General features: G+C 41.3%; 1 protein-coding gene across 1 annotated transcript in view; it reads right to left on the bottom strand.

Annotated features, from left to right (window-relative positions):
• The window catches only part of LOC130580903 (slit homolog 3 protein-like), a 397,748-nt gene that overhangs the window by 20,757 nt on the left and 351,915 nt on the right, over positions 1-25,076 (bottom strand). The window contains exons 15-20 of the mRNA XM_057378685.1: positions 22,799-22,949; positions 21,605-21,679; positions 13,470-13,613; positions 10,791-10,934; positions 5,654-5,817; positions 3,337-3,469 (exon numbers count right to left, since the gene is read on the bottom strand). Coding sequence (XP_057234668.1) covers positions 3,337-3,469; positions 5,654-5,817; positions 10,791-10,934; positions 13,470-13,613; positions 21,605-21,679; positions 22,799-22,949 — 811 coding nt within the window. The remainder of the gene's footprint in view (positions 1-3,336; positions 3,470-5,653; positions 5,818-10,790; positions 10,935-13,469; positions 13,614-21,604; positions 21,680-22,798; positions 22,950-25,076) is intronic.

The raw sequence follows: 25,076 nt of genomic DNA, 5'->3' as shown, positions 1-25,076 counted from the left end.
ATAAATGGGAGGCAAAACAATCACTAATAATGATGTATGGATGCAGGCTTCCCTGACAATCCCAGYAGTGCTATCCTATAGCTCAGTGTCATGACAGCATTTGGAGCCTAGAGATGACATGATTGGTACATATTTATTCTAAAACACACCACACTCATTATGTTACAGCTCGTGCACACGCCGTCCACATAATTGCCTCCAATGTTTTTCCCCAGTGCAAAATGCTATTTGCTGTAGGYCCATAAAAGCAGCTGGATGCTGTCAGATAAGACTTTATTAGAAATAGACTACACTTCTGTGAATAAAAGAAAAAAAAATCCAGTGCTCACACACTGAGGTAACACAWAAAAGGAGAAAGAGCATGGGAAACTTAGTTCAAACAGATTTGGGGCGAAAAAAATTGAAGAAAAGGAAAGCCTAAAATACAGCAGTAAGGCTAAGTTCCAAACCAGCTCATTGCATGAACATTTTACTTCTGAACATCTGGACTAGAAAACTGARCATGTTCAAAAAACCCAAGGTTTCTCTTCAGGGCAAGCACACAGTGGGGAAGAATGCAGGCAGTATGTAAATATACAGTGAAGGAATTTGCAAGAAACAACGTAATATTTTCCTGTTTCCAAGAAGCTGGAAGATGGCTTGCCCACGATGATGGGGTTTGTGAAGAAATAGCTGGGAAATAGAAATTTCTTGCATCATCATTCCTCTGAAAAGCCAGGACACTCAGTGACATKTTCATTCTGTTCTAGATGGAAGCCTTCCCTGCCAAGGCAATCCCCACTCCCAAGGGTGGTACAAACCAAGCACAGGGATGTCTCCTATCATTCCAAGCTCCAAATATGAAGGAGATAATGGTTATCACATGTCTTGTCTGTGTATATCCAAACCAGAAACTCAGAGTGAACACTGGAAGGACTCCACCATGTCTCCAGTCTACCCTGCAATAAAACCTTGCTGGGGATCTTTTTTTGCTGAGTGTAGGTACAGTGAAATTCGACCCAGAAAGGGCAACATTTCCCCCCTGTGCCTGCATAAGAGATATGCTCATTTTTACACATTGCCATTTAATACCTGTTACATGGAAAGGATTCCTGTTTTAAGACCATTTTAAGACCTCTAAAAGAATTTAATGGAATTTTTGAGAAGACTATATTCAGCCACAATAGAGTGGTTTAGAGTGGTTTAAGCAGATCCATGGCAGCTTTTTCTTAAGCCACRTTGTACAAAAGCACTGCAGTTTAATAAAAAGCACTGCAACCAATGTGCCTGGCAGCTGAATACGTCAGCAGTGCAAGGTTATAAAAGTCAGACTGGTGCATTCATAAAAACTGCACTGAAACACTCCCGTGTATCCTGTCCCTGTCTCCTGCAGGGAGGGAGCTGTGGGACACCAGACAAGAGGCTCTGCATGTCCTTGTCACCTCCTGGCACCCAGGACTGTGGCCTTGGACAATAGAACAAGACAAGTCTCTATCACCAGAAAGCTTTTGGATTCTCTGTGGCAGGTTCCAGCTGTCCTCGTGGTGAGGCAAGAGCTGGGGTTCCACAGGAGATGCTGCTTGTTCGCAGCAATGATGGCAATTCTCAAACACAGGACAATAAAAATGTGACTTCAACTTGTAACCTGCATGATATAGTCCCTTCTAGGTTATGGACAACATCTCTATTTCAATCTGGAAGCAGAAGAAAGGCGAGTAAGATTGATTATTTTTTATTTACTTATTTCATTCTTGTCACAGKTCCCACAAACCCATGACATTTCATGCTTCAGTACCTGCAGCCCATCTTCTGGTGTAGATACAAATAAGGAGCTGAGTTTATGTTGGTTGAGAGGAGAATGAGATCAGGATTGAATTTTGAGACAGCTGGGACAGATTCAAAGGTTATATTTGCAGAATATGAAATATTCAGAGCCAGGCAGTCCATGGCTGTCTGTGTTCTGCTGACACATTTCTGGATGGAAAGCAGAAARCTGAACTGGAGCTCTGCTCAGCCAAGAGGCTCCTACTGAAGAAGACAGTCACGTAAACTCCTGTGAACCCAAACTGCTCACTTCCAGGCTGTTCCCTCCTTTGCCAAGAAATGGTTAAGAAATGTAGCAGTTTTTAAGAACGTGATTAATTTTACTCTTTTTGTGCAAGTTACGTCGTCAGTGTGTCAGACAGTATCAGCAAAACTCAATATGCAAAATTTAAACATAAAAATTCCTCAGTGTGGCAGTGGAAATCAAAGTAAYATCTGTGATACCTTACTGCTGGCACGTTACATTTGAATGCAATGARACCTGAACAAAAGCAGAGCAGGGATGACCTTGCAGACTTCTTACATGGCAATCTATAAAGGTATCCAAGAGTTGTTTTTTAATTCAAATCATAATTAACCACACACTGGCCAACAGTGTGCCAAGGATGTATTAATGCAAAATTTCCAGATTAATTTAACACAGGCACATTCAGTGCCCTTGTCATTCAGCAACAAAACTTCCATTTGACTACAACGCTGTCAAAACAGGCGYAAACCCCACTCTCCCACTGTGAAGGGAGTAAAAATAACAGTAGATACTAGAAAAGAGCAGAATCAGATTTGAGTTCATTATAAAATTCACCAACGAACTCGAGCAATTATTTCCGCATAGAAATGTTGATGAGATTGTAACAAGTTTCAGTAATGACTCACCTGGGATAGATTTGAAAAAGGGCCTAAAGGGGAAAAGCTCAGTATTTCTACTGCCAGCTGCTTAAGCCAAGCAGTTCCACCAGTGTATTTTCTTTCCATGGAAAGAAAATCCACCATAAACTCCTASTGAGGCGTAGATGAAAGGACAACTAGAAAGACGGTTCTCAACTAGGATGAATTTACTTTACCATATAATCTAATAGCCTGTTATTTTAGCCATTTCATGAGGTTTGGAGAAAAGAATTCCTTGTTTCCACCAGCGGCTCTCTTTTTCCTTCTTTTTTTTTTAATCTCCTCAGAGGATAATTAGCTCACAGCTGCGTAACTCAGGAAGATATTTTCATCATCCCTTCAAACTGTTGGGCTTGGGCTCTCATAGAAGAGAGAGAGCAATATTATTGATAGCAATATATGCATTTGTTCCTACACCCAGAATTAATGGGTACAAGGRCAGATAAAACTCTGCTCCCATTACAGAGCAATTCATTCAGTCAAGGGACAAATAAGAACAAGAATAATGGTCAGAACATATGGGAAGCACCAAAGCACAAAGCACTGATGGCTAAAGTCAAGGGCAAACCCCCCAAGGACCCACAAAGCCTCACTGTGATGCAGTTTTATGAACTTTCTGAGAGAGGGGACAGGTAAAAGGTAACTTACAGCTCGGTCACGTCCTTGGGAATCCCCTTGGGCAGCATCCGCAGCCCTTTGTTGCTGCAGCGAACCACCGAGTCCACGCAGGTACACTGGGAAGGACAGGGAGGGGAAAGCAAGCAGCTGCTTTCATCATTACCTGCACAGGGAGAGCAGCAGAGGTGAGCAAATCTGCTTTTCAGCAGCCACTCTGAAGATAACTGCTGTGACAGGGAACCCCTGAATCCAGGGTAACCATCAYGACATTTTAAAGCAGATCCAGTGCTTTGGATCACCCTGCCTTCATGCAAGTTCTTTAGGCATGAAGAATTTCTTTAGCATGAACAATTCATAAACTGAACAGAAATATTTTTAAATAAATACCTTTTTCCTAAGGAAAATCTACCTTTTAATTCTGCAAATTAGAGTGCAATCAGTTGTGTGAATCCCAAATCCTCCCCCCACCCGCAATGTGCCAGCTGGAATTGAGAACTCAACCAGCACATTGCCCTTCAATTCATCCAGACAGATAATAATCACCATCTACTCTCCTTTTGGAAAACTTTTTTTCAAAATTCAGCTTTCAGATGTTTATTTTTCACTTTTTAAAGTCAGCCTGGTGCTTTGTTTATGACCTGACTCGTAAAGCCTCATTGTTTTTAACGACGACAACTGGGCAAACAGCAAACCAAAGCAGCGCACTTCCAACTGCCGGCAATCCATCTGCACACACATAAAAATATCAACTTTCTCCAAAAATGGTTCCAAAGRTCCATAAACAGCAGATTAAATCTTGTAATTGAAGAACAATAGGGTTTCTGCAGTGGAAGCCGCCGCTTTGAAGCTAAGAACATGAAAGAGTGGATTTTCCCCAAAAGCAACAGGCTTTGCTAAACAGGAGGCACATGCCTGCCTGCAGGATCGGGATGAGGAGGGAAGGAACCACTTAGTGGCACATTCTTGGGATGACAGCGAGRGGAAGCACTCACACACAGCCGTGGGTGAGCACAGGCAGCCTGAGCTGCCCAGACCCCAGCCTGCTGTCACCATGTGCCGCCCCATCTCTCCTTTTAACTGATGCAGGGACTAATTGAGACAGATCTGCTTCTTTCTCCTCTCTGCTGGAGGCACCCATGAGCATTGAGATGAAAGGGGAAGGCTGGAAGTCCTGGTGCAAGATAACAGAATTAGCCCTGCCTGGATGGGTAGGAGTCATTTGCATTCAGAGGGCTGGGGAGGCACCACCAGACTACAGAAGAACAGAGAAGACTGTTTTTTTTTTTATTCTTCCCTGCCGAGTTTAATGATTGGAAAGAAAATTCAAAGTCCTTCATAAACCTGCAGAAAGAGCATGTTTTTTCAGCATATTTAATTTTCTCTTGTGTTCTGTGTTTCACACCCTGCCACCACCTACTTCCCATTTGCCTCTACTCCAAGTGACTGCAYGACAGAGAAAGCTCCCAACTGTGGAATGACATTTTGTGCACCAGGATTCTTTTTTTCTCCCAAGTGTGGAATGTCATTCTGTGGACCAGGATTTTGGTTGATTTTGGTTTGTTTTTTTTTTTTTCTTCCTCTCAAATTAAAAGTGAATTATTCTTTTATGGCTAAACTTGGGTCTCTTGAGCTCTGAGCTCAAGAACCTGGGCCTGTTGCCAGATTGCTTGACTAGGACAGGAATTAATTTTTACTCTAAGTAGGGAACTTCTATCACTCTTAGTGTCTCTTTCGAGGTATGACTGGACCCCCAGCCTATCTGGTCTTAACATGTTATAAATCAAGTTAGCAGGGCATTATTCAGGCAATTTTCTCCTATTTTCTCTAAAATCTGCCTGACCAGAAGACAAAAAAACTATCTGGAGAATGAAATCAATGTCAGGATATTTTCYTTTAAACCTGTGTACACACAATAAAGCATGAAGCATCACTGAGTCATCTCAAATAATATCTAAGTGTTTTGGCTTTTTTTTTCCCTGTACTCCCCTGTTGCTGGTGATCTTGAACAGCACCCAAACCTAAAAGACTTTTCAAGCCCACTGGCTTTAGAGTGTTGAGAGTATGAATAAGGAAGTGAGAGGAAGGCCCAGGATTACACCAGGATTAGACAAAGCAGAGCATTTGTCCATAATAAATTAGTTCTCATATTTAGGTGTTCATAGGAGAAATTCAGAARTTGGAAATCAAGAAYAAAAATAYATTCTTGATAGAGAACAATGCTCTAGGTGGCTGCCTTGTTCATCACTGACCCAAAATGTTCATTTTGCAGCAGTGCTTGGTAGGGAGGGACCTTCTCACAGAGGGCCCAACACAACCACAAGTGCCAAATGAAACTGGATTTTCTTACCATCACAGGTGAAGTCYTGGACATCTACATCTTGGATTGGAATATCCTTCAAGAAAAAGGGTTTCAAGCAGCGTGGATTTCCACTGACAATTCTCTTCTTCCTCAGCCACTTCCCCAGCCAGGCCAGATGGCAGTTACAGTTAAAGGAGTTAGCCAGCAAATTACTGAAAGGGAACAAGATGTGATTCCATTACACATGATCACAGAAATACTGAAATAACTGCAGGAAGATGARGGGCTCCAAGTCCAGGCTCTTTCCTGTGCTCTGTTCCTGTGAGATTGCTCYTCCATTCTGCAGATCTGGGAAACTCTATGCGGGTTTAATACCAGGGCTGGGGTTGTAATTAAAATACATATAGTTATGCATATACAGAGGTATGTTTATAAACCAAAGTGCTTACAATTATTATTTAGATACACTTACATCAGTATTAGGGCTGAATTTAGAGTGGAATTCAATCCAACCTACTGCTCACACCCAAGTCTAAGCTCACCTCTCAAACTGCATCCCTTTGTGCACAATCTTCAACGTGATCATGCCCCAGCACATCCATGCTCTCCACTCCCCTCTATTCCAGCAAATACAAACCAGGAAGAAGCCCCTGGGAAGCTGAATTTGGGTTTCCTATTGAAASAGCAAGGACAGTTCCCTATATGTAYACATACACACATCTAAAGCAGCACTGTCATCTTGAGCCACTTAGGAACTTTCCTCAGCTCTGGAAATTTGCAGTGAAAACCATCTGCTCTGCTGCCTTGTGAACTTTGTGGGGTCTGCTTCAAATCTTGCTCCAGCTCCTGAAATATCTTTCCCACAGAGCTGCAGCCTAGGCATGGTTCTGTGGTGGGCAGCCCCCAAAGCAATCATCTGACAGATCCCAAACACAGCCTGAGCAGCTCTTTTCCAGCTAAACTTCAGAAGAAGGACAGAGGCTGACATCCCTGGTAAAAGAGAGAGCTGGCTATGTTGTGTGCAGACACAGGGAAAATCAACAGCCTCAGTCTGAGGCTGCCTCATGGAAGAAAAATGAGCTGTCAGAGCTTGTGTGTAGAAAATGAAGTATCTAAACTAACACTAACTAATTTTCACACCACGTGTGAGTATGTCCAGGAGTCAATATTTTGGTAGCACAGAAAGAAAGATGGTAACAAAATTTCCYTAACTCATAGCATATCTTTTAAGACAAAAAATTTTGAGGCAAACTGGCACTTCAGGTGCAGGTGTGGTGGGTGAAGTTGAAGGGGCTCGTAAGTCTTCAGTCACAACACRCTTCCACAAACCGAAACACACACCGTTAAAATCACATTAGGACTTCAGCCAAACAGAAAACAGCTGAAGACAAAAACACACGGCACAATTGAGGGGTGGCAGGCAGAAAGCAAACCCAAAGCARCTCCTAAATTCTGTAGGTCCCAGGCCAGCATCCCATAGCCACAATATGATTTACAGCTGCAGAACAGCCTGCTTCAATCACTGCTCTGCCCTGCAGCTCTGGGGTTGATCCCATGTGCATCTAACACAGGCTAATGGGCACTGGGGAGAAAGAAGAACAGGGGGGAACAGAAGACAGCGTAATTCTGTAAAAATACTCCACCTGCTTCATGCTAAGGTCCAAAGGCAARGCTAACTCACTGCAGAAAGGTGAGAAAACCAACAGTTACACCAGAGCTTTCAGACAGAAGGTGCCAAAAAGCACTGAAAGCAATACTCTAATTYTAGCTGCTTTCCCTCTGAATTGTTTTCCATTTTCTTTAATCCATAATGGGACCACATGCAGGATGCTTTGTGTATTTTCCACACTGATACACTCTGGCACGAGCAGAGTGCTTAAACCAAATGTCCCAACCGCTGACGCCGAGTGCTTCAAAGGCGTTTGTTCCACTGATGGAAGAGGGTGAGATCATATCCACAGAGCTACTGCCATGACAGAATCCTCAGAATTAAATAATCCACAGCTGGAAACAAACAGCAGGTGTGTATAATCAGGTTTCTGGAAAACCAGCAGCTCTGAGGATAAAGGACGTTTTGCACATCTAGAGAGACCAGGACGTTTTGCACATCTAGAGAGACCCTTACAAAGATGTATCAAAAACTTCCACAAACATTCAATCTGCAGTATGCTCCATATCCAAAAAAATACTGATTATCCTTGTCTAGAGAGGAGAGATTGCTTTGGCTTAATGTACTACATCCCCAAAGCCTCCTTTTCTTCTTGGCAAACACAGGTTTTATGTAAATGTTTAATGCARTCATACTGGAGGTATGATGTACAATGTCAAGATTTTAGAATCTTTAGGTTGCAAGTTGGATTATGCTTTTTGTTAGGAAGTAAGAAAGAAATAGGTTCTTACAGATAAAATTAATAAAGAAACAAATCTACCATTTAGAAATTCAAACCACTCCAGGCAAAAGGAGAAATTTGTCAGCAATTCCACGTCCTTCTGCTACTTTAGCAGTGTGTAGATTTTATCCTTTTCTAAACTGTAGAGCAGTGATTTTTAGCTTTAGTGCAGAATGAAGTTCACACATGTCCCTTCATACATGCTCTTTCCACAAGACTGTGATGCAACTTTAGATAAAAATGTAAAATGAAAGCTCTCCTTAAAGCATCACATGGGTAAAGAGATTCCCTGCTTGACTTGAAATGAAATKAAAAGTCTGGAAAGGGTAATTATATGCAAAAGCTTTCCTGTGGAATCTGACTATTCAAGTGGAGTTAGTTCTCAAATCAGGAACAGTAATGTYGGGCAGAAAAATTGATGTAAAAATTCATCATTAATAATCAGAGTTCCTACACAYACAATCATGATTTACCCACTCAGACAGAAATACAGCAATCAAACTCCTAGCAGAGATTTTGTACTAGCATTAAATTCAGAAGTGTTTACTCAAGGACATGGACATATTTTAAAAATCAAGGGGAAATAGAAGTCTTGAGGAATGAAATATGCATATCCTACTACAAGTGCCTCTTCAAAATTGCAAAGAAGTCATAGAATATTAACTATTTAAATGGATTCTAGTGACCTGCTAGAAAAATATGCTGAAACACATCTGGATGGTTTTGAAATCAGGTTGCAAATATATTCTGGAATTCAGGTTAAGTTTATACAATAATAGTTACATGTCATTCTGGCATTAGCTTCATGCAGTTATTTCAATAATAATCCACGGAAAACCAGTCCTGCCTGCAAATCTGTGCCCTTGACTGTGTAAGGACTAAAAGACATGACTGAATTCTCTGTATGAAGAMGTGCAAGCACACTTAAGATGCTACAGTACCCATTTGGATTAATAACAAATTTAAAAAAGCTATTTTTTTTCTACAAAATAGATGTTCTTCCTCTACTGAAAATCATTAGTCAGGGTATTATTTCCAGAGCTGTCCATGTTTTGAGAATATCAATGGGATTGACTCAGAAAGAGTAAGAGYAAAAGGAGCAATATTCTTCAAGTGCTGTAAATATGCCAGTATAAAAATGGAAATGGAATTTTCCGTGAATGTTTGTCTCCCACTAATAAATGTAAAAATAAGTCATCACAATACTTGATTAGCTCCCAAAGTGTGGGTTGAACAGGAAAAGCAGTCACACTATCCAACTTCAGTGGTGTTGACATTCAATACATCCACCTACAATGGAGCTGGGAAATGAACACAGCTGAATTCTGCATTATATGTCAACAATCACCATGGCCTCAAACCAGTGCCTAAAGAAGTCAAAACCACACCTTTTCTGACTGTAGATCAAACACAGAATGAAAATGTGTCCAAGAACAAACTTTTCCATCAAGACACAGCAAGGAACCAACAGGATTATAAATCAGTGCCAAAGCAGCGCAGCCTAATTAGCAGCAGCTTTAATTGCTCTCGCTAGAAAGCGCAACGATCTTTTTCTGCAGCTGAAARAAAGAAAATTAGCTATTTTCTAACAAAATATGTCAAAGACAATTCTATGCAAGCAAGATAGGGACTTCACAGAGTGATTCAGAGAGTGCCAGCACAAAGGGAGCATGGAAGGAAGCACAGAGACAGCTGAGAGGAGCAGGCAGGCACTGCCCACAGCACGGTGACTACAAACTTTCAGCAAGTGCCACTTGCTTTGACCAGAKACTCAAAAACAGTCAATAAAAACAACCTGGTTGTGTTTCTCYCTTTGTCCATCAGTTTCAAGGAGACTCTTGGGACTACACAACGCGAATGGAAAGAAAATTCCGTGCTTCTTAYGCTGCTTGGAGCTAATGCCAAAATGATAATTGATTTACTGGTGAAAAGTTGTAACAGCAAAAGGAAAGTGTGAGCAACAAAACAGCTGAGAGTCAACACCTCTTTCTTCACCCAGATATGATGGAGAGTACTTTCCAAACCTGAAATGCAATAGCTCTGAGAGTTTATTTTGACTGGACAATTAGGCTGAATTTTTGGGACAGACAACTTCCATTAACAGCAACACCAGGGTTCCCTCTCACAGCYGGGAACAAAAGGCAGACTTTCTTTCCATATTTATCAGTCTGTAATTTATTAAAATGGGCACACTAAAAAAGCATTTAAAAGTGCTTAAGAAGCATGGGGAATACTTCAAAGAATGACTGAGAAGTGTATGAGAACTAAAAGAAAGTTTAGGTTGGGATTTTCAAATTCACATTCAGTAAGACTTGAGTACTTTGTCATCTTTAGATGGTCTGAAAATCTAAGAATTAGCTACTAGACTTCTGATATTTAACTAATTTAACTGAAATCCAATAAAGCTGTTCTTAAAAAATCAGACTCCACTGACACCAAAGCAGCTTCAGGGAGCTGAAGTGTGTGACAAGCTGCACCCTTTGAATCTGCAGAAGTGATTTTACATGACCTTCCCCTGCACGTAGCACTGGGCTATGATACAGCAAAAAAGACAGTCATGCTGCCTGAGGCTGGCAACCTCCACATGTTTTCAGCCACTCCAGCTCAAACAATTAAATTTCTGCTTTTTTTTTTTTTTAAATCACATCTTGTATCCTCCAAACCTGTGATTTCAGTAGGATGGAGTTTTCTTTCCCTAGGTGAGGTTTTCCACATAAACTGCAATGTGGTGTTTTTAAAGGAAAGGACAGAAGAAGGGCCCCATGAGACGTTCATGCCATTAAAAGGTAACTCACATTGTAGACAGAGAGACCAAGGTGCTGAAGGCTCCAGGGGTGATGGTGCTGATGTGATTGTCGTACAGAGAAAGGAGCCTCACTGAGCTCAGGCCAGCAAAGGTGTCGTTGTTTATACAGCTGATGGAGTTGCTCCTCAGCATCCTGCAAGGATTAAAACAGGGCATTAGGAACCACTGGGAGGGGGTAGAATTTCAGGATARGAGGTGCTTTACCAAGGGCATCGACAGATGCTTTGGAAAGCACTCTGCTTTTAYTGAATGCTGAATTAGAACTCAGCTAGAGGAGGGCTGGATTCATGTAAACATGGGCTCATGAATTTAAAATACATCTCTTCCACACAGCGTTAGAGGCTGATGGGAGCTGCACATCTGAAAGCAATATGCAATTAAAATTATGACTAGTGACAAACCTGAAATAAAATCTAAAGGCTCAATTTAATAAATATCTGAGAGTAAGTTGAGATGTATTTCAGAGATCAATTGAGAAAGACTGCCAGAAGTGTGTGACAGCAACAATATTAACTGCATTAYTTCTGCTCCTACCGTGGGTGTTTTTTTTGTAAACCACACTGGAAAAGCATGGAAGGGAAACAGTAACCTCATCAAAAATCAAGGAATATCTTAGGGAAGATTTCCAGRCCTGCACAAGCTCTTGAATATCATTACCATCATTAATCGTGAAGACAAAACCCAGTAATCATGCTATAAAATGATCTTTGCTTGGTGCTTGTACCAGATGAATCAGTGCTGTGTTTTGGAAGATTAATCTCTCTGAGTTGTTATGGTAACAATGAACTCAACAATAAAGACCAATTAATCTGAAAGACTGGACTATCTTGTTTCACTCCATTGCAAAAAAGGCTCGTGTGTATTTGTTACATTGCATGCCAATCAATATCTGGGTCTGTAAACATCACTGCACTGTTGTGATACTCCTGCTTAGGTGAAAAACTRTTCAGTAATTAAAGCACACTCCACAAAATACATGCAGCTCCAAATTGAGGAAGGTCAACTCCTTGGTATCAAATTCAGGCAGTGAACAATGGAAATTGAGACTCCCTTAGGAGTCTSGATTTAAATCTCAGATTGGTATCTGCCAGTTGGGCATTGAAATGCTACATCAATAGCTACCAGAAAATCACTGAAGAGGGTTTAGACATGGCTGGGAAAAAAAATCACAGCGTCCCCACAAACATTGAGTGTCTGAGGCTGAACACTGAGCTGCCCCTGCACCACCGCTCTCTGTGCAGCCACCACCACAGGCACTGCRGGCTCTGTGATTTTGGGATTGCAGCTGGGGAGAAACTGCATCAGGAAGGGCTCACAGGGCACAGAGACACACCTTTGCCAGGCCAGGACCACTGGCTCTAAAAGGAATGGTCAGGAAATGAGAGAATAAGGCCCTCATGGCTTGGTAGCAGCAGGAAAGCTTTCCCCTACCCTGCGTGGAACGTGTCAGGCAGGAGAACTGCAGGATGGGATGGAGGAATTGGAATGCCAATATCTCTTGTACAGTTATTTATTACATTTCAGGAACATACAGTATTTTAAAAGCTGGATCATGACCCTGATGAATGCAGCCTCTTTGCAAAAGATTTCTATTTTAATGCTGAAAGAAAGTCAATTAATGGATAACAATATATGTCCCTCAAGCCAAACCCTTTGGTTTCATATCATGGTTCACCATGCACTRTGTGCCCTTCCTGAAAGAAAACTTATACTCACAAATCTTCACATCATGCTGGGTATATTTAGACTGCTTCATCAGCTGGGGGAAATGTAGGTCAGGTCAGCAGGATAGCTTGAATRTTAAGCATCTTTTTATTAAAAAATGCTGAATTTTGTTTAGGAGCACTGCCACAGGCTGCTTTACAGTATAAAAATTAATTTAATATCTATGGGCAATATTTTCAAATCCCTTAGTAAAGTGCATACATTAAATTAAAGAACAGATGGCCGTAACCACAAAAAATGTTAATGAAACAGCAAAAGTTCCATATTGTCATTATAGAACGAAGTCCTTGAAATTAAACTTGAATTTCTTTTTACACTTGAGTAAGGACTGAACTAATTGTGYCATGATACCTTGCAACATAAGAAGTATCTTTTGCTAATGAATAAATTKCAGATTTTAATTGTATTTTGATTGCTAGAGTCTATTTACTGCCAGCCCCACCTAGTCAAGTGCTTTTGTTCTACAGMACAGTTCCAATTTGGGTGGAGGAGTGGGAGGATGAACAAAGGGACAGCAAATATGCTCCTGCATGCCTTGTTTGAACAGGAAACAACCAAATAATAAAAGACTTYAATGACTGGAAGACAGATTTAACACACCACAGGCTCACCATCACGTTAGTYCTGAAACTCATGGAAACCTGTTTTACAAAAATAGCAGAAAAATCTCAAACCTGCCCAGGACCAGAGAGATATTGAAACCCTCAAGAGAGGGCTGCAGATATACCTAATAAGAGATATACCTTGTAAGAGATACAGCTAATAAGAGATATACCTTGTAAGAGATATAGCTAATAAGAGATATACTTTATAAGAAATACAGCTAATAAGAGATATAACTAATAAGGGATTCACCGAATAATGCCTAAATACCCTAATAAGAGTTATTTCAGCAGGCACTACTGGCCCTGAGCTCGGAGCAGAGCCAGGGCTGTGCACTCACAGTGTTTTGAGCCCCGAGAGGCCCCGGAACATCCGCCCGTGCACGGATTCCAGCTGGTTCTCCGTCAGGATCAGCTCCTGCACTCCCGACGCTCCGTCAAACGCGCCTTCTCGGATCTCCTTGATCTTGTTGTTGCTCAGGTTTCTGCAAGGACACAGCCAAGCACGAGGAGAAAATTAGCAGTTTTATTCCAAATATACATCATCCCACTGGAGGATAGGAAGGATTTGTGCCTTTTAGGGTTATCTGGAGACACACTCATTCTGCAAGGAGAGCATCCAGAAGTTCAAACGTGTTCCTGCTGTACTCACAAACAGTTCCCTTGCACTCATCAAAATCACAGTTATATCAGATGGATCAAGACTATTTAAATTAATACAATTACCAGCTTTTAACCTCTCATGTAGTTCCTTCTTATACCTGTCTCAGAATACAATAAGGAGAATTTTCTTACATCTGATTCATGCCTGTGAAGTTACAGACAATGCTTGGGATTCTGYTCATCTGGCCAGAGTCAATTAATGTTATTACAACCGAAACAGTGTCACACATTGAAATATGGACCACTTTTATTTACTCCACATATCTGATACAAACTTTAGCATGTGCACTTACGAACTCCCAGGCACTTAAAAAACCCACCCCTCAAAAGGAAATGAGTGTCTCCTAATTGTCAATTCACAGCCACTGAAATGCACTGCCATTATTATCTAAATATTTACYCTGCCTATACGGTCTCAAGATGTTTGCTTTTAGATCAATATTAGAAAACTTTGATCTACAAAGTCGAATGAAGTTCTCCTGAAATGCAAAATTAATCTTTTGAATATTTCATATTTGTGAAAAYCCCAGTGAACAGACAATTTCTGAATGATAAAAGTGCCATCAGAGATGCATAAAAATAAATGGCATTTAATTATTTAAAACATTTATATAGAAGACCTTAAGCACATTAAAACTTTGAGCCTCAGTCCTTCAAGTATCTCCCATGATGCTCTGTATAGATTATGATGAATAATTCTATTTGTTGGGGTTTATGACAGGAAACATTGTTCTTTGTTTTACTATSCGCAACAAAAAGCTGTAGATAGTACAAGACATGTTCTTGCTCCCAAGAAGATGCTAAATTCCAGCACCATTACTCACACAGAATAGCACATTATTGCAGAAAAGATCCCACTACAGGCACAGCATGAGTAATAGTTCCAAAATCCAATTCCAGGTGATATAAAACAAATGACAAGGTATCAGATTAACACCTGGGCTACTCTGCTCAGAAGAGCTGGCARCCTTACTGGGATAAAAGTTGACAGAAGACATGGAAAGAGGACAGCTTGGCCTCAGACAGAAATAATGTGGGTCTTGCTCTTTTCAGAAGTCATCACTTAATAAAATAAAAGAAAAAAAAAAAAAAAAGAGCCTTGGAAATACGTTTCATGTGGGAAACTGGAGTACACTGGTTTATGTCTGCTGAACAACTGTCAGAGAGTGGGCCCTCCAGCATGTGGCCCATCACCTCTTGTGCTTTCTTGTGATCAGAAAGAATAGGAGCAYGCCAGCAATCAGCCAAAAATAACATAAAAACATATAGAAATACTTACATGCAGATTTCTCTTTCCAGAAGTTTAGTRCTTTGTGCTAAGGCTCACATGAAGAGTTTATGTTCAGTGTCAAAGCGAGTCAAGGGAGGATATTCTGACATATGCATTTAATTTTGGGGCTCAGCTATTTCTCTAGTGGAAATGTTTATAGCTCAGCATCTCTTTTGAATGCTGGCATAAATAAATGCTCCCAAAGATCCCCCTCCTGGTAAAGATCATGCCACGATGCATATTTGCACAAAAATGAACAAATAAGTGAGAAAATATTCATGGTGGGAAGGGAGGATGAGTTACTATAATAGACAAAGGCTTTGCAGATTGCAAACTGACCTACACTTGTAGTTATAAAGTTTTATTAGTTACTTTTTACCATTTAAAGGATATTTAGCAACATGTATTAAAACATGAGGGCAATTTTAATGGTCTATGAGATACTGAAGGCAAAAAAGAGCAAATATTGGAGACAAAGGCTGGCCACAACCTGCAAAGGAATTGGCACCTTTATACAGTGCAAACATCTGAATTTTAATTGCTGCCAAAGGACTTCGGCAGATAGAAAACTTTCCTCATTTGAGTTAATAATGCCTGATCTTTTCAGCAACACAAAATTACCCATAAATATGCCAGCAGACTCCGAAAAAGCCAATTATAAATACCTTTCCCATGCAAAAGATTTGAAAAAGCAAGATTAAATGCTGTGGTGAAATCAAAGTTGCAAGGCAGGGAAAGGATAAGCTCAAAAATAACAAATAGGTAAAGACGATGCTGCSCTGCAATCCTGCTTGGAGTTYTGTCAAAGCAGATGTTCTGCCAGCCTGGATCTTCTTATTTGTCCTCCTCAATTAGAGTTTCCCATATCAGAAGGCAACAAAAAAAAAGGTAGATGACAACATCCAGTCACAAAAAACCCCCAAAAAAACAAAAACCAAAGTTTCCTCCTGAAGTCTGAACAGCTAGAATAATAAACATGAGAAATTATATACTTTTCAGTCTAGAGTTATCAGGAAAAATAGTTCAGCTGATATAAAGCTWAAAAAATGAAAACATTGAAACCTTTGCCTGGTTTGCAACTCACAAACCTCTAACTCCATCCTTCCCAGCCCTAAAAAGATCTTTTATATGTGATCATCACACTTGACAAGGAATGTTTTTATCAGAAAAAAACCTACTGACAGCAAACTCCCACTATAGAAAAGCCCCATCCTCTTGCAAYACTGAGCTTCTGCAAGGAATTCTTCTTGAAATACTGGAAGAGAGTGGGAAAGAAGCTGAGTTTTGAGATTCTTTGGCCCTCTGGCAGGACCCAAATGGGAGCTACAGTCAACCTGGTCACTCATGAAGGTGTACTGTTCCCATAAGGACTCCTTGATTTACCCTGGTGATAACATTTAATCCTGTTTCCAGATTTTTATTTTGGGTAAGAGGTCAAAATAAACTTTCAGAAAGCCTGGGTCTACTTTGTGAGGGGCTGTGAATAGGAAATGAAGAGCTCAAGAAGCTATCAAGGTGAAACTGTTCACACAGCTCACTTTTCAGGTGCATTTTATTTCCTTTATGGCTAAAGTTTACAATAATATTATTTTTGTTGACCTCGTAACTTCAACGCAGAACAAAATGGATTACATTAAAACTTAAAAGAAGCGTTCACCCTGCTGTAGCTGCTGGGTCAGTGTCAGCATTCCAGCTCCCCACTCTGTGTTACTGACACACCTCCCCATCCGTGGAAAATTGTGCAGCCCAGGCCAATTATAAACACCTTTCCCATGCAAAAGACCGGAAAATCCAAGATTAAATGCTGTAGTGAAATCAAAGTTGCAAGGCAGGGAAAGGACAAGTTCAGAAATAACAMATAGGTAAAGACGATGCTGCCCTGCAATCCTGCTTGGAGTTTTGTCAAAGCAGATGTTCTGCCAGCCTGGATTTTCTGATTTTCCTTCCTYAATTAGAGTTTCCCATATCAGAAGGCAACAAAAACAATGGCAGATGACAACATCCAGCCAACAATGAAGGATCTGCCTGGTCTCACCTCCACCCTTGCAGCTTTATCACAAAACCAGCCTGCTTTGAGCGGGGTTTCCCCAGAACACTCCTGTCTGCTGCTGATGTGACTGGAATCTTTAAACACGCGTGGGGAGGGAAAGCCCAACGCTGCTGCATCRCTCTGGAGGATGCTGAGAGGGTTTTACAGCCTTTACCAACAGTCTGGCTGGGTTTAAAGTGCGACCTGGATGGCACTGAAAGCCTTAAATACCACAGGCAGGCAGTGAATTGCACCCAGTGACGCTCCCACAGTCACCCAGCAGAGCAGAGCTGTAAAAAACACCGTGAGCCCAAATGCCACAGAGCGCACAGAAATAAATTTCTGCAACATCATTTCCAGAAAATAAACTCTGTTTCTGTGTAACCAGCGACAGATGACTGCAACCTCATTTGCCGTGGCAAAATTCATGCTCAGGGGAAAGAACAACAGGTAACAGCTGTTTCCAAAGGCAGAAACAACTCCTGCCTCCCCAAGAAACTTGATACTCTGGTTTGGAAACTGACTTCTAGCCTGCAAACTTTATCACGATTCAATTTTATTTCACATGTGAAATGTTCAGATCCTGGTCTGACACTCCACACGAGTCAATCTAGCAGAAAAAGCCAAATTAAGCCTCCAAAGGCAATTATGTGCTAGAGGTGGGCTGGCAGTACCAGCTATTGGCAAGACAGCTGACACTTCTGATCATAAAGACCACATTGAATGTTCACTTTGTAGCTCTGGCAAGGCTTAACTGAATGAACTGTCAGATGACCCTTTCAGGTTCTGAGGTAAATATTTTTTACTGCTCTTGTTCTCAAGAGAAGAGGTGAGTCCCCTTTGTCCCCAGCAGCACATGAAGCCTGGCAGCTCACTGCTCCATCTGCAATGGGAGCTCCTTGCTGAGWTTTTTCCCTGCAGCAGCAGCTGTTGGGACCTCAGTGGGAAAGGGCAGTGCCACTGATCTCCTGTGGGCACAGGGGAGGGGGAATGCTCCAGAGATGGCATATCCCACTGGAACAAGCAAGGCTTTCTCTGTGCTCCCACAGAGCACCACAGCCAGGGGCTTCTGGACACTGAACATGGCCAGGAGAGCCCTCCAGGCTCCCACTGCCACAGGGTCCCCAGGCACTCCAAGATCTTTTCTCTGATGGACAACTTGAGGTAKTGCCAGGGCGGGGTGGGGCTCCCAGTGTTTGCTTCATGCTGAATTTGGTAGTTGTTGGATGATGAGAGCTGCTCCCTTCCACAAAAGGCAGAATTTCACCTGTGAACGCTGATGTCTCCCCTCTCCTTGCCTGGTGAGAGACCTTGCTGAGCCAAATGAGATCTCCCACTGGGAACACAATCCCCTGTGAAAGGCAGAAGCTTCCAGCTCCCAGGGCTGGAGGACAGCAGATCCTGGAGCCTTTCCGTCTCCTGGGGATAGGACACCCCAAAATTCCGAGTCCTGGGGCTGCTCACACTCTCAAAGAGCTCACGAATGCATCCTTGTATTTCTCCTGCACTTCAAGCAGATTCAAAGCACTCATTGCTGAGCACCCTGCACAATATCAGCAACAGTCCTTGGAGCCTGAAGTTACTGTGATGGGACTTCAGCGTGCAGACACTTCAGCTTTCCCTTTACTTGCAAGATCAGGCAAGGCAATTTGTTAGGAACACCAAGAAAGCAAAACAGTTCACTGGAGAACCCAGTAAATTACTTTTGGATTGTAATAGATCTGTCCAGATGAACCTACACCAAGCTTTTTATTCTACTGTAAAAAGCATTAAAGATGATTAAAATTTAAGTTATGGAAATAGCATTATGTATGTGGGATTTTGCAGCTAATTATTTAAGTTGATTTTTTTTAAAGGCACATGCAGTTATGTTAACCTTTTAAAAACCAGCAGGGTAATCTTAGCAATTTAATTCCTAACTACAATGTGGCATCACATTGCATTATGTATCTCTGACCTTTAAATTTCTGTATCAAGAATTCAATTTTGTTTTGCATTAAAATGTGTTAAATCCTGGRCTGACAGGTCATACAATAAGGTTCAGCTTAGGAGGAATATTTACAGAAAAATTGCACCACAACAGCTAATTGAGTATTAGAGGTGGTGTTGGCACCACCACCTATTGCAAAGGTGGTCTGACATTTCTCTTTTTTTTCATGTTTGTCTCTCTCTGGAGTTCTGCTGGAGCTTTACTTACCACAATGGAACCATGGCACTCCAAAATGAACTTTGTTTGCAAAGTTCCTTGGCATGGATCGGTCACTAGTCCTAAACTCAAGTGAAGGACAACCAGGGGACAAACATTCAAATACCCTTCAGATATCCATATTACAGATACTCAGAATCATTTCAAGAAAAAAAAAGTATTGCAGAGAAAAAAATAAAGGAAAAAAAGAATTAAAATATATGATTTAGGCTAATGGCCTGCCACTGCAAAGCTCTAAGCTGTTTTCTTAAGCCTAGGAACCAATTCAATTTCCAGCCAGATTCCTCCACCTGCTGTTTGCCTTTAACACTTGAACAGACAAGGAATGTATGATGAGACAGAGCCAATATTGTCAATCAAAATAATAATTAAGTTCCTTGCCCCTTACACACTAAAAAATGGGGATGTGATCAATATTCTMCCTGTCTAATAACAGCAGTGAGACCCAATGCAGATCACATTCCTGCCCCACAGAGCTGCTGCTTTGGGACCAGCAGCAGCAGCAATCCCATGTAATCCATGGCATCCCCCACATTTCCCTCCTGCAGGGGGAGAGGGGCCCTTCACTGGCAGAAGGATTTGCCCTGGTAAAAGCCAAATCATAACTTGGAAGGAAAGAGGTTTTGTTTGTTTGTTTGTTTCCTCCTGGGAACCTCTTCTTTGCACAAAAGGGAAGAAACATGAAAAGAAGTTTAATCTGGCTTYTTAAGGACCAAGCTGCTGAGTAAAGTTGTGGCTGAAACATTTGTCTGTTTATAGGAAAAATCACCTTTTTCAGAAAATCCCTTTAWTTAAAATGGAGAAACTTCTTTAGAGCATCAGGTAGAACAAAAGMAATGAGATCAGTTATCAAAGATTTCCTAAAGAGCCTCTGCTTGGAGGCTGCCAGTAAAACCCAGCACAAGACACTTCTTGTGATGTGCAGGGTGCAGCTGCTTTTTGCCATGAGTTTGATCTGCTCCTGCACACCTCAGCTCTCAGCAGCTGCCAAGGACAGATAAAAGATTCTTCTGTTTCACAGGAAACAAACTCTTAGAAAAGCTCTCACAATGGTTTCATGCTGGATTTGTGCCCAAAATCCAGCCCCTGTGGAGGCATCCCTCCCTCGGAGTGATCGATGGGGACAGCAAGGACACCCCTGCACTTCCCCACTGTAAGTTTTAAATAAAACAAAAGAAATTATTCCAAAAACCATAAATCCCGAAGGTTTGATGAGGACAGATGCTTTCCAGTTTGTGTGTACTTTTATACAGCATGCATTTTTCATTCCTGTTTACTATCTACTTACACAGGGAACAGAACACTTAACCATGTCAACGGCCTTTTTTGAGTGCACTGTAGTTACAAATTATTGATCATTCATAAAACATGAGGCAAATGTTTATGATTAGCTCCCCGAGTCTGGTGGTCTGTCCTTACACAAACACAACCCCACCCCAAACCTGAATGCTGCATCTGAAACTCTGGCAGAAATAAAACTGACAAAAGAATCCCTCTGCAGTTGTCTCCAAARCCCCCTGAGATCTCACATGGATTCAAATGGCCAGGAAGCTCCAGATGGTAAAAAACGTGTGAAATGAATACAGAACAAATTGGTTGGGTTCCCTAAATTAGTTTGATCCAAACAATAAAATCCTACTAAAAGTAAATCGTTAAATGAGACACTGGCAGTGGGTCCATAGGGTTAAAACTACCCTTCCTTAAGAAGGATCCATGTTGAAGCCTATCAGGAGGTATCTAACATATTATTCTCTTTCCAAAGCACTGCTCTTATTAAATATATACATTGCACCGTGCCAGGGTTACCAACAGAATTACATGGATTTATTTGAATGACTGATCTCTAAGTTTGCTAATTTATTCTCCTCTCTAAACCAATAATGATCACCAGAAGTTGCCATCATCCATATCTTGTAATATCACTTTCATCTGGCTATTGGAAACAATCACACCAGTTGGAGACACAACATACATTTGAGAGACAATACCAAAATGCTAAATGCCATCATCATCTCTAGCAATAAGCACCCATCTGAATAAACTCTGGGACAGAATTCCTGTTGGTCTCTGTGAGTGGAAGAGTAAGAAATGCAGCTTAAAAACCCCACTGGAATGTCAGCCTAGGTATCTTCATCTGTCAGTGTGGTTTAACTGTGCCTGTCCATCTTACAGGCAACTCATTCAGTCTTGTTAAACTCACATWAAAGAAATTTTTTCTACTACTGCAGTAATAGACCATTAAAAAATCATCTCTTCCTCCTTCCTTCTTAAAAGGCAGTGTGTATTCCAACAAGCRACTCAGACTTACATTTTCCTGAGGTTGGGCAATTTCTTGAAGAGTCCAATTGCTTCCAAAACAGAAATATCATTGTCATTCAAACGCCTGAGAGGAACAAACAAAGAGATATTTAATGCTTCACAGACATCACAGATACATCCCTGTGACATTCAGGGCTGCAACACAGAGAACCATGACCTTTGCTAAGCCAGGCACTCTTTGCCATCTCCCTCGGACTCCTGCACTTAAAAGAGTTTATCTTTGAAGGAAAAGGGACAGAGAACAATCTCCAGTGAAAGCTTGGGATGCCTTGAGGAGTGTAATGCCAAAGGACAGAGTCAGAGTCCCTCCATCGTCCAGGGCAGGGGATGAAGAATTACTGACCTCATTCCTGCACACAAACCCCATTTGCATGACTGAGTCTCTCCTGTGTGTTCTGCTACATGAGACACGCAGTTGAAGTCATGGTCCATGTAACCACAAGGCCTCTGATTTCAGGTCCTWTCCCTTAAAAGCCTACTGATCTTCAAAATTAATGTGAAGGCCCCTGTCTTGGCAGGCTTGGGATGCAAAATTCTTTCTCTGCACAGAGATACATTTTGCTACGTGGAGTCTTTGCTGTGTTTCTGGATGCTGCTCATATTTTTTCTGAACTTCAGGTCAATAATTTTTATGGGAATTTAAACAGAATAAATACAATACTAACTCAAAAAGAGAAAATTCTGTTTGAAAGGGCTACTAATGCCAAATAAGAGCCAGAATCTTCAGTTGCTAAGCAATAAAAACGTTTTTTCATACTCAAATGTCTTGAAGTTACATTCGTTTTAGTGAGAGCTGTTGCACCCGAATAGCAGGCAATACTGAGATGGCATGAGCTCCTGATACCAGAATTACTCAAATGGTTAAAACCATTAACTAAATTAAATAAAAATGAGCAGGTGCAAGGACAGAGGACTCCAGGGTAGACTAGAAAGGAAGGACACAGCTTGGGCCAGGACAGGACTTGAGGACACATGGCCGGTGCATGGGGCCCCAGCTCCTTTCTCATCCCCAAAGGTGGCTGAGGAAATGAGAGGTGTGCTACAGCTGAAATAAAATTAACTTCCCCATTTTCACACTGGGATGAAAGCAGGAGGTGCCTTCAATTGTGTGAGTCCCTTCAGCAGCCTTTCAAAGCGAGGAGAGGCAGCATGTGCAGCCAATCACCCCGGCAGAGGCACTCACAGGTCAGTGGTGTACTCGGGAAGGTGCGCCGGCAGCCGCGTCAGCTTTTGGTTGGAGCAGTCCACGATCGTCCCCTCGCAGCGACACTTCTCGGGACACACCAGGTCCATGAAGCACTTCCCRGTGAATTTGCTCCTGTAATCCTCTGACCCTGCAATAGAAGGGAAATATATTGCAGCAAACAGTTGTTGGTGACTGCAGTGAGCGGAGCTGTCATGGAATCCATCCTCAGCATCGCCTCCTGTCAGCTCCCAGCTCCTGCACGCAGTTCTAACACTTGCCAAGGACTTGTGCTCAGCAATTTTTAAAATTCCTCCCAAGACTTGCCTCTGGTTTTTCACTCTCCGCTTAACAGACTAATTCCTTGTCTAACAAGCCTACCTGTGAAGGTATTTTCCAGCAAAGCCACTTTTTTTTCCCATCTGGAATTTAGTCCAGCAACAAGGAAAAGGCATCTCATGAAAGAATTCAAATGACARAAGATTTTGAAAGACATCATTAAAAAGTCCCAAATGCTCAGACCCCAGTTATTAGAGCTATTTTTCAGAGCAATYTTTTATTAGACAACTTGTCAATTTTCCAACAATTAGATATCTTTATTAACAATGTTAAACAAACAGCAAAGGAATGTAATAGCAGTTTAAATCATTTTCATTTTAATTAAGGAACGGGTAGACCGTACTTAGTGAGAAGCACTCCCTGATGTGCCATTACACCGTGATTGCCAGACCCCTTTGACTGGGTTTTTGACCCGTTCTAATGAAATGCTTTTCCAATTAGGCTCAGTGAACTAATCTGTCTTTTTCAGGTTTGGTTTTTCTCCTTTATTAACAGCAAGTTGGAAACTCGATCTCAGTGCTTTGAGGAACCAGGAGAATTAAAAATGTGCACGTAAGCAAAGTGGTGCCAAACCCCACCACTCAATYCCTGCCCACTCACTTTGTATTTCATAATGGAAGCACCAGAACTGTCCCAGCAACCCTGAGCTATGCCCTGGATCCTCATTACCAAGAAGCATTTTTAAAGTTTTCCAAAGTTTTCAAAGTCAATTACCAGGCTTTCTCAGAGAGAGGAGCTGAACAAATGTTTCAAGAACCCMAAAACATCAACAAAAGCTTAAACCTGAGCTGAAATTTGTTTACAGAGACTTGATGACATCACCTGCTTCCCCTTCCCAGACTGATAAATACTCCACTGCCCTTTTTATGGCCATGTACTGTTTTCTGACAGAAAAAGGAAGTTGTCCAAATCCACTATTAGTTWAATTTATGTTACACATTATCTCCACAGGGCGATGCAGTGAAAACAAGCAATGCTACAGGCAATCTAACCCKTTGATTCCACAGACACACACATTGKTTTAGTTTTGTAATTCCAAGTTGGATTATGACAAAGTTGACATCCAGGTTTGTACCTTACCACTCAGTGGTGCTAAACACTTTTGGTGCTGGTTTTCGTGCTTTTTATAAATTATACACCTAAAGTGCAACTTTACTGACAGCACAGCACTTAAAAGTTTTAGGACTATGGGACAGTTTAAAATAAAGTTTTAAAAGCATTATAAAAGTACAATCTAAGCTTTTGCTCACACCACCCTCATTTAATCTCTTATCCTTTGAAAAAATCCAACATTTSGTATCCAGTCCTAGAAATTCCAAGCTTGGTAGTCAGTATGTTTGGTTGTTTATGATTCCTTGGAAACAATACCAAAGACAAACATTTATCAGGACCAGAGTTTATTAAAACTGCTACAATGACAGTACACAYTGAATAACCCAGCAACATCAGTGACCAGAAAATGTTTTGGAAATCCCCAACTTAACCCTTGAAGAAGCACTTCTAGTTTTCATAGYAAAAACTTTTGTTGAAAAAAAAAATCACAAACAACATGAAGTTATATAGAGTAAAAAAGTATTAAGTAAAATTTTTAGCCTACTGATGGATACAAGGTTCACTTTCCTATGGGAAAAAAGGATGGGAAAGTAACTGRAATTCCTTATGAAGGAGAAGTGTGTAACACTGGAGGCTGAAAGTTGGTTTTTGGTTTCCTCTCAAGCCTTCTGGCCAAGAAAATGAAGATTTTAACCACATTTTGACTTGGTACCCACTCCTCTGATGGCACACAAACTTCCACACTGCATCAGCTCCAAGGATTTGATGCTGCCTGGGCATCAGTCCAGGGCCACCACCATTGCCCCAAGGGAAAGACCTCTCAGCTCAGCAGGAGAGGAAGGGAGCAAACAGCACTTTCATACCTTTTGTTCTTTCTTTTTTTTTT

The sequence above is a fragment of the Malurus melanocephalus genome, unplaced genomic scaffold, assembly GCF_030028575.1.
Source record: "Malurus melanocephalus ecotype Western Australia unplaced genomic scaffold, MMel_1.1 scaffold_370, whole genome shotgun sequence".
Lineage (NCBI taxonomy): Eukaryota > Metazoa > Chordata > Aves > Passeriformes > Maluridae > Malurus > Malurus melanocephalus.
This window is presented reverse-complemented; position numbering and strand designations above follow the sequence as displayed.